At 58.2% G+C, this 9,062-nt stretch overlaps 2 protein-coding genes across 3 annotated transcripts in view; both read left to right on the top strand.

The window, feature by feature from the left end:
• Nucleotides 1–4,304, top strand: part of MEI1 (meiotic double-stranded break formation protein 1) — a 35,834-nt gene extending 31,530 nt beyond the window's left edge. The window contains 4 exon segments of the mRNA XM_050708307.1: nucleotides 1,369–1,475; nucleotides 2,308–2,439; nucleotides 2,788–2,897; nucleotides 4,197–4,304. Of these exon segments, the coding sequence (XP_050564264.1) occupies nucleotides 1,369–1,475; nucleotides 2,308–2,439; nucleotides 2,788–2,897; nucleotides 4,197–4,242 (395 nt within the window). The 3' untranslated portion in view covers nucleotides 4,243–4,304.
• A 465-nt stretch (nucleotides 4,305–4,769) lies between these two features.
• CCDC134 (coiled-coil domain containing 134) lies at nucleotides 4,770–8,807 on the top strand. 2 transcript variants are annotated; one of them, XM_035544374.2, is made up of 7 exons: nucleotides 4,770–4,886; nucleotides 6,038–6,155; nucleotides 6,448–6,569; nucleotides 6,775–6,859; nucleotides 7,342–7,523; nucleotides 7,744–7,815; nucleotides 8,134–8,807. In XM_035544374.2, exons 2-7 carry the CDS (start codon nucleotides 6,053–6,055, stop codon nucleotides 8,257–8,259), a joined length of 690 nt encoding a protein of 229 aa, XP_035400267.1. In that variant the 5' UTR covers nucleotides 4,770–4,886; nucleotides 6,038–6,052; the 3' UTR covers nucleotides 8,260–8,807. The 2 variants fall into 2 exon arrangements, with proteins under 2 accessions (XP_035400267.1, XP_035400266.1); XM_035544373.2 differs by having other exon boundaries at nucleotides 4,805–4,886; nucleotides 6,038–6,569.
• The last annotated feature ends 255 nt before the right edge of the window (nucleotides 8,808–9,062 follow it).

Genomic DNA, 9,062 nt, shown 5'->3' on the forward strand with positions numbered 1-9,062 from the left:
GAGATGTTGTCTCTGATCTTAAAACAGAAAATTAGTTTTCTATACCCTGACCTGTTCAAATCAGTCACGTAAACACAGAGAGAAGGGAACGGAGTGAATGAACACCAGACAAAAGGGACATTGTTGGGAGAGAGGAAGCTGTTGAATAAAAATGTAATACTGCAGATGAATGACAGCCAGTAGCTGAAGGGAGTCCGTTAAAAGGCACGTTATGGGGACCTTCCACTGACCTGGGATTATGGTAACAAAATGTTTCAGTAACAGCTGAACCCTTCACTTTGGCTGTCTAAATTCTTGCAGTGGTGCAGAAGTTCACAACTGTGCTAGCAAGAGTCTCCCAAGTGGAATGAGGGTTTTTAGTATGTTTGGCTGAAAGAAGCGAGAACATTGCAAAGGCTGTGGCCTGGACTCTGCCTGTAGAAGTTTCCTCGTTTGAGGCTTACTAAAATCCTCTCTTGGTCCAGAGATTCTTGCAGATGTGCAGAGCACACTCAGTGCACAGCACTGGTGCATTCTCATTTCCTCCAGCTAAAAGATACCCTCCCCCTTCCCAAACACTTTACATGCTTTTTTGGTGTTGCTTTACCAGAGAAAAGATGGTTGCAGCGGCAATAGGGAGGTTATGCAGCTGCCAGTGGAAAAGGGACCTTTCTGAAAGGGTTCAAACCTGGTGGCCAAGCTGTAACAAATTGTATCTGCTGCCCTGTTGTAGTTGTCCATCTTGCCTTCTCAAACAGCAGTAAATACAAGGTAATACAACTTAACTTTAGTGAGAGATTTCACCATGTCACAGCCAGTAACCTTGAGCCTTACTTCTGCTTATCTTACACGCTTTTAATTAAGAACATTTTCTCTGCTGATTGTTTGCACTGCTGCCATCAGCCTGGCTGGTCCCTGTAGTACGCTCTCTGATGCAGATCCAGGCTCACTTTGTGCAGCTCATGTTATAGGGATTTCTTCATTCCCCAAAGAGTATTCTGGAGCTAAATAAAACCTGTGGTCAGGAAACTTGTCCTCATATTGAAACCAGAGGGTATATTTTTAAAACCTTGGGCTAAAGATATCCCCTTGGTATTTTATGACATGCACCCCAGGAGAAGGTTTCTCTTCCTGCACAAGCACAACGTTGGACAAAATCTATTTTCTGTTTAAAAAAACTATTAAGCTTTTGTCCTCATGACTAAACTCTTGCCCAAAGAGTGACGGATTTAAAAGCAAGTAAGAACAGAGCAAAATGCCCCCTTGGTGTTTCACAGCTTGGGGTCTAGAAGAGAAAACATGGGTTCAGAACTGGAAGACTCCTTTTGCAGGCCCAGCCTGTCGCTTGGCAGATTTTAGAGCAGTCTTTGGCTTCTCCTTCTCTCGCAGCACTACACGTTGCTTCACAGCCCTGGCACCGATTCCTGCTCTTGACACTGCTCAATGGGGGCCAGAAATCCGTTCTGCAGCCAGAAATTCTCAGACTCGTGACTTTGGTGAGCAGGGGAGGGGTGGGCTGTGCTCTGTTTTGTTCTCGTATGTTGGTACAGTACATCTGGGTTGTTTACTGGAACTTACCTCCTGCACATACGCGATCTCAGATACTACTGTGGTTTTGTCCGTCACTATATTTGTGTCCTATAATAATTGTACTTTCAAGTGAACTTCCCTTCCACGCTGTGCAGAAACTGACTGCTCTAACTGAGCGCATCCTGTTCTTTTGGTGTTTTTGTAGCATTGATTTAGATCACCTAGAGCCCCTGGGGAGGAGAGGGGAAGCCTACAGAGAACATGCAACTGCTGTTGCCGGTCTGGGAGCATGCTGTGGCTTGTTGGAGAGCGAAGTTCTGCTTGGCATCACAGCTTCTCTTCCAGTCTTCGGCCTTACAGACCTGAATTTTCAAGTCAGGGAATTACCAGTCTGTGACCCTGCTGTATGTGGGGCCTGTGAGCAAGAGAGGGAGTGTGATCCTACCCAGCAGAAATACTGAGGATAAAGTCCTCATGGCAGTAGATGAGAGGAAGGGGTTATTAATGTGAACCCTCCACCCCCGTATACATGATGGGTCTGTGAATCTTTGTTATTCTTATTTCACTTTTGAAAGGTTACCTGGATTATTTCGATTTCTTCTTGACCTAAACTAAGTCTAGCTAGAGCACCACCAACATGGATATTTGCGCTGGTTCTGTTAGAAGTGGTATAAAAATCAGGCCTGTGGTTAGGGTGCTGCAACATCCCTTTGCGTGGAAGAGGTCTTTCCAGGTGATGCGTCATTGTTGGAGTGTATGGGTTGCTCTCTAATGCCTCTCTCGTTTCCTTTGTTCAAGTTTGTGAGGTACCAGAGCAGCAATGTTATTTCTCAAAAAGAAATTAGCCTGATTCTTCGGGAGGCAGCAAAAGCCAACTTACCAGAGCTGCCGGAGGCCACGTCTCGGGCACTTCACCTCTTCCTTCGTCAGGTAAGAAAGCAATGACTGCTTAGGAAAATATGAGAAGGGAGTTCCCTAAGGGATTGCTTCAGCCTTTGATGGGGAGCCATAAGCTTCCTTTGAGGAGGTGATGGTAAGATGATGAGGAATCCTGCAGCTGCTAGCTTGGCCTGCTGCCTTGAGGGATGAGTAGTGAAGTGGGGAAGTGAGCGATGCCAGCAGCTGCCTAAACTGTGTCATCAGTGTTGTCGTGGGCCACTTGATCAAAGTTTGAAGTTTGAAGGTCTCATTGCTCTGTTGGGAGGGAGGGAGGGATGAAAGAACAAGGACAATAGTTTGCTGTTGGTCTGGAAATCATTCCTTCTTCTGACTGCACAGATTCAGAGCAGTCATTGTCAGATGGAGGCGGTGGAGGCAGGGACCATTCAGACCTTGCTGGAGCACCTTTCGGGACAGAGGAGCACCTGTGCAAAACATCAGGACATCGTGTATCCTTTTGCTGGGCAGAAGCCTTTGATAGGAGATATGAGGGTGGTAGATGTAATAGGGGTAGAAAGGGCACTTTGCTGTTCCTGACCATTTTTCAGCCAAAGGCAAACAAGAGTGCAAAAACTGGTGGTGGCTGCTACAGTTGGCTAATTTGGGGATGAAATACCTCATCATCCTCAAAATTGAGAAGACATTTGGGAAACAAGGAGTCATTTGGGATGAAAGACAGGTCTCTGTACAGGGATTGCGTTCATCTGTAAGGTAGAGATGATACAATGAAAGGGGAGCAGGCTGGGGCAACCGTGACTTCAAAGCAGCAGCAATTCCTGTGTTGATTTCCCTGGAGGACGAGCAGCCATTTAACCTCCGTGTGCAAACTAGCACCAATTTGCCTGTAGAGTCATGGCAACCCAGAGATAACTCGTGCACTTTCAAAGTACAGCAAGTGTTCAGAAGCTGCCCAGTGGAGTTACCCCGTTGCTTTCTGCTTGGCTGTAGCAGCAGAGTCCCCTGCTGAGAACTGACTCCTCCTTTTCTCCGTGGACAGGAGGGAGAGGTCACTCGCAGGTTACTTTTGGACAAAGAGGGAGCCTGATGTACGTGTCAAATTCAGTATTTGTTTATTTCTGAAAATGTCCGCTTTTGCCTTCATGTTTTCATCACGCTGCATTGCCTCAGACAGGTGATAGATATGGAGCTGGCCCCAGCAATGGTTTCCTACAAGGTGGGGGACTTCCTCCATCGTGTCGGTGGGATGACACTGTCATCAGCCATGGGCAGGGCGTATGGAGGGTGAGGTGACTTACTGCTGAGAAACGGCTTGTCTTCATGCTTAACCCCCACGTCACGCCACTGCTCTGTGGTGGGAAGCACAGGGTTGTCCTGGAGCTCAGGTTCTCCTGGTGGAGACTGCACCAGCCCTGTCAGGTTCCTCTCTGCTGTCTTGCTGGTCTGTATGGCAGTGAGGGAAGGTGGATGTTGTTACATTGCCCAAGTCGTCTGGTTATGCTCATAGTGCTGCAGTGGTGGCTACCTGAATGGGATGGTCGTGAACACGGAATAGAAAATCCTTTGGTCAACAGCAAGCTTTGATGTCAGTTTTATCAGGAAAGAACTTTCTTTGGGCTCACCCACACGAATGTTTCTCATGTGTCGGTGGGATTTCCGTGGTTTGGGAGGGGGGTGGTTGAGTAATGAGTACCTCCCGTCAGCAGTGTGTCAAATGTGGGAGCTGCGGTGTTGTACTGGAGTTTCAGCCGGGCTTTCCCTTTGGTTTCCACTCATGCCGTCAACGACAGATGTCTGGGAGGTGTGGCAGTGTCCCTCGCACACATTGGAGACTGAAACGAGAAGAGTGCGCGCAATGGGGCGACGGGGAAAGAATGGAACAGGAGACCACACGTATTTCCAGCGGGTTGTAGAGAAGAAGATGGACGAAGGAAGTCATTTCCAGCTCACTTAGAAAAAAAAAAAAAAAAAAAAAGTTGAAAATTGTTCATAAAGCCCGGTTTCTGAAAGGGGGCCTCTTTTCGATTTCTGTGCGGGATGATGCTTAGCTGGTGCCCTGCACTTCGCAAACACAGACCTGCCTGGTGAAAACAACTTTGGACACGGGTGGCACATGCTGTGGGAGCGGTGCTGGCCGGCGGGGGGCTCGGGGGGGGACCCCGAGGGCAGCAGCAGCGCCGCTCGCCCCGCAGCGAAGCGGGTCCCGCTGCCTCCTCTCCCGTCCTCCAGGGCCGGGGCCGAGCCCCCCCGGGCCGGCGCCCTCCGCCGGCCCCGCCGTGCCGAGCCGGGCCCCGGGGTGGGGGGGGGGGGATAGCGGGGTCCCGGAGGGGCGACGCCGGGAGCCCGGGGTGCCCGGGGCGGGGCGGGAGCTCAGGAAGTGACACGGCGGGGCGGGGAAGCGGCGGCAGCGGGCATGGCAGCGCGGCGGGCGTGAGCGAGCGGGCGGCGAGACCGGCACCGGGCCCGGCACCGGCCCGCAGGTGAGGGGCGAGGGACGCGGGGCCGGGACCGCGTGGCGGCGGCTGCGGCTCCGGGAGGGCCGGGTTGGGGCTCACCGGAGGGCCCCGCTCACCGGCGGGGCTTCGGCACGGCCCGGCCTGCTCCGGGCTCCCGGTACCGGGCGCCGCCGCCGGGGGGTTGCCGTCCTCCTCGCGGAGCAGCCGTGCCGGGCCGCCGCTGCGCCTCGCGTGGCCCTGCCCTGCCGCAGCAGCAGCCCCGGCACCTCGGTGCCCCGTGGGCGCAGCGGGACCGGCTGTCCCGGCTGCTCCCCGGGGGCCTCGAGCCCCGCCGGAGCGCTGCCGCCGCGCGGAGACCTCCCCGGGATGCTCGGAGCCGCTGCGGCTCCTGCAGGAGAATTGACAAAGTCGTTAAAATCGTCTTACCGGGAGCCGCTAACCGGCGTCTGCCGTCACGGCTTTGGAGAAACACGTCTAAATTAGGGGGACGGGAGACAGCGAGGCAGCCCGGTGGGCTTCCAGCCGGAGCAGCCGGCCTGCCGGGCAGAGCTCGCTTTGGCACGGGTGGGCCCGGGGGGGGGGAGCGGAGCAGCGGCTCTGCGGTGTTTGTGCCCCGCCTCGTCCCTCAGGGGGTGCGAAGACACGAGGGGAGCTCTCGGAGTGGGGAGGGACATCTGCACGGGGCTATTGCATCCCCGCGCCTAGGCAGGCCGGCCCAGAGCTGAGGTCCTGCTGTTAAAATGGGGGCGAAGTAGGCAGGAGAGCTGTGAGAGGGGGTTGGGTGGAGGTTAAGCTGGCGTGTGGGCCAGGAGGTGAGGCTTGGTGGGGGTGGAGAGCAAGTAAAAGTTGTTCGGGTCTCCTCGCGACCTCACGGTAGGGCCCCAGCCGGTGTTAAGGTTACCTAAGCTGGGGAGGATTCAGCTGCTTTCAGTTCTGTGGCATGGTCGGGCTGGAGCATGTGTGTGCGGTGGGCAGGTTGAGCGGGCTCAGCTGTCGCAGAAAGCACCGAGCTGCTTCTGGCACCCCACCAGGCTGCCAGGGAGGCGGTGGAGCCCCCGGCCCTGGGGGTGTTTAAGGGACACGGGTTGGCGTCCCTGGGGCTCGCAGGGAGCCTCGCGGGACTCCTGCTCCGCACGTCTCCTCGCTCACCGTTGGGCTTATCTATTTGGTTCCAGGCTGCGGTGTCCGACATGGATCTCCTCGTGTTCTGCCCCTTTCTGCTGGTGCTGGTGCTGCCCGGGGGCAGCCTGGCAGACCTGGAGAAGCAGAGGGTGGACTCCGGCTTGGAAATCTGTATCCTTCTCCTCAGGCCCTCGCCTCCATCATGCTCGTAACTGGCGGGGCCGGAGAGCGCTCTCACGCGCGAGGAGGGTCAGGGACGGCACAAAGGGGAACGTGGGGATGGAGGGGAGAGGAGGGAAGGGTCTTCAGGCTGTGACTACTGCTAATGAGATGAAAACGAGCTCCGAGGGCCCGGCTCGGTCTTTTACGGGGAGATGCGGAGGGGCCAGGCTGGCACTGTGTGCCCGGAGGAGCGGGAGCGTGCTGTGGCGCTGGCAGCGTGGGGCCCTTGACTGCGCTGCAGATAAGAAGCTGTTCGAGGTGAAGCGCAAGGACCAGATGAACGCCCTGAAGAACCTGATCGAGCTCAACGACGTGAACCAGCAGTACAAAATCATCGACATCATGCTCAAGGGACTCTTCAAAGTGAGCGTGGGGCAGGGGACGCGTTTGGGCCATGGTGGCGCTGGGGAGGGCGGGCAGGGAATGAGGTGACAGCAGGGGTCAAGTAGTCGAGCGGGGAGCAGAAAGGAGGGCACAGTGGGGCACCCCCTGGGGGTTCAAGGGCTGCGGGGAGGACAGCGGGGCAGGGAGGGCAGAGGGATGGGGCAGTGACCGAGGGCTCTTGCAGGTGCTGGAGGACTCGCGGGCAGTGCTCATAGCTGCGGACGTGCCCCCGGACGGGCCTTTCCCTCAGGATGAGAAGCTGAAGGACGGTAGGTCCTCCCTGCTCCTCAGCCCCCGCTGCTCTGGTGCACCTCCCTTTTCTTGTGGGATCGGTGCCGGGTAGGGATAAATCCCCCTGCGCAGACACCAGGCATCCCCTGGTCCCCCTCTTTCTGTTGGGGACCCTACTGCTGTCTCCCTGACCCGTTTGCACGGGGGGTGCCACCCCTTCAACCCCAACCTCCCCATCTCACCACAGACACGCTCAGGACCCTGTCCTGCCCGGGAGGGCCATGGGGGTGGGTCATCCCACAAAGCCCCCCAAACAGCTCTTGCTCTCGATCCCCTTTCCTGGGTGACACCACGTGGATGTAGGATTTCACAGCCCGCATCACCTCTCCCTTACCCCGTCTCCATCCTCAGCATCTCATGGCTGGCATCTGCTGGCAATGCCTGGGACCAGGCCTGGTGTTTTGGGGTGCGGTGGTGTGCGGGACGGGCTGCTGACGGGGCCGGTGCCTCTCGTCCCCAGCCTACTCCCACGTGGTGGAGAACACGGCCTTCTTCGGGGACGTCGTCCTGCGCTTCCCCAAGATCGTGCACCACTACTTCGACCGCAACTCCAACTGGAACAACCTCATCCGCTGGGGCATCGGCTTCTGCAACCTGACGGGCGTCTTCGAGCGGGGGCCCCACTCCCAGCTCCTGGGGCTGGTATGGCCCCGAGCCCCCCCACCGCCGCCGCGGCCCCTCCCCGCTGTCCGGGGGGCTGCGGGGAGAAAGGGAGGGTGGGGGGCAGAAAGAGGAGCTGCTGGGGGGCTGCTGAGCGCACTCCGCATCTGAGGGGGTCTCACGTCTTGGGCTGGGGGACGGGGGGAGAACAGAGGGGAGGAGGGCAGGAGCTGGTGGCAGCGGTCTCTGCTTTGCTCCGCAGATGGCTCAGGAGCTGGGCATCAGCGAGAAGTCCCCCGATTACCGCAATCCCTTCAAAGCCGACCACTCCGAGGTAAGGCGGCCGAGCCGCGTGGGTCCCCCTCGGCCCCCCATGGTCAGCGGTGACCCTGGTGGGATTTTGGTGGGTCGTGCTCTGCGGGGGGATGCAGCGGGGGATGCCGAGCTCCAAATCCACTCTCCAACAAAACGATGAGTTTTTAGTGTCTTTCGCAATGCCATAGCCTGTCTGCATCCCTTCCTTTACTGGGCAGGCAAAACACTCTGCATCCGTGTTATGTCATCCTGACACCTCCCTGGAGCCAAATTAGCCCGGTGTAGGAGTCGTGGGTTCGTTAGCAGCCCCCCGGCTGACCATGCTGCCCCTCCCCAGTTCTTCCCCAGCGCCGACACCTTCCAGAAGGCGCTGCGCGAGGAGGAGAAGCGGAGGAAGAAGGAGGAGAAGCGCAAGGAGATCCGCAAGGGCCCGCGCATCTCGCGCTCGCAGTCGGAGCTGTAAGCACCGGGCTGCACCTCCACGGGGCCGGCTTCGGGGCGGGGGCCGGGTCCCGTGCCCTCAGGGCTGCTCCCACCCGTGGGGCCGTGCCGCCTCTGCCCGCGGGTGGGCCGGGGAGCCCGCCGTGCTGCTGCTTGTGAGTTTTGGGGTGGTTTTTGTGTTTTGTTTGCCCCGGTCATACCTGGCCTCTGCCCGGTCGCTACCTCTGCCCGACCCCGTGCCCCGGGGGCCGTTTTCCCATACGGCCGGCGTTCCAGCTGCGGCCCCACGGTTGGAAGGCCGGCTCCCAGCGCAGCCGGTGCCTGGCGGGGACAGCGGGGTGCGCGGCTCCCCACCGAAACTCCCTCCGGGACCCGAAGCGGCAGCGGGACCACCGCCGGGATGGTGCTGGGGCGGGGGCCGTGCCACGCTGCCTTCAGGGAAGGGGAAACGTCCTTCGGTTCTTCGTGCAGAGCCGGCTGCGGGGGCGGCGGGGACGCGCGCTGGAGCGGGGCGTGCCTCGTTTCTCCCGAATAAACCCCGGTTAGTGTCGTTAATTTTTTTTTAACGAAGACGAGCCCGTCTCCTGGTGCTGTTTCCGTGCGAACCGGGTCCGGCTGCCCCCTGCCGCCCGCCCAGCGTCCCGGCGGGGCCGTGGTGGGGCCGGCAGGGGGCAGGAGCCAGGCCCGCGGGTGAGCCCCGCGCGTTCCGCCCGGCGCGGGGTGGCGCGCCTTGCCGCGCGGGGCCACGCCCCCCTCATGAATATTCGGCGGGGGAGGGGGCGTGGCCTCGCATGCTAATCGCAGCTGCTGATCGGTGACGCGCCC

This window comes from Cygnus atratus, chromosome 1 (assembly GCF_013377495.2).
Source record: "Cygnus atratus isolate AKBS03 ecotype Queensland, Australia chromosome 1, CAtr_DNAZoo_HiC_assembly, whole genome shotgun sequence".
NCBI lineage: Eukaryota > Metazoa > Chordata > Aves > Anseriformes > Anatidae > Cygnus > Cygnus atratus.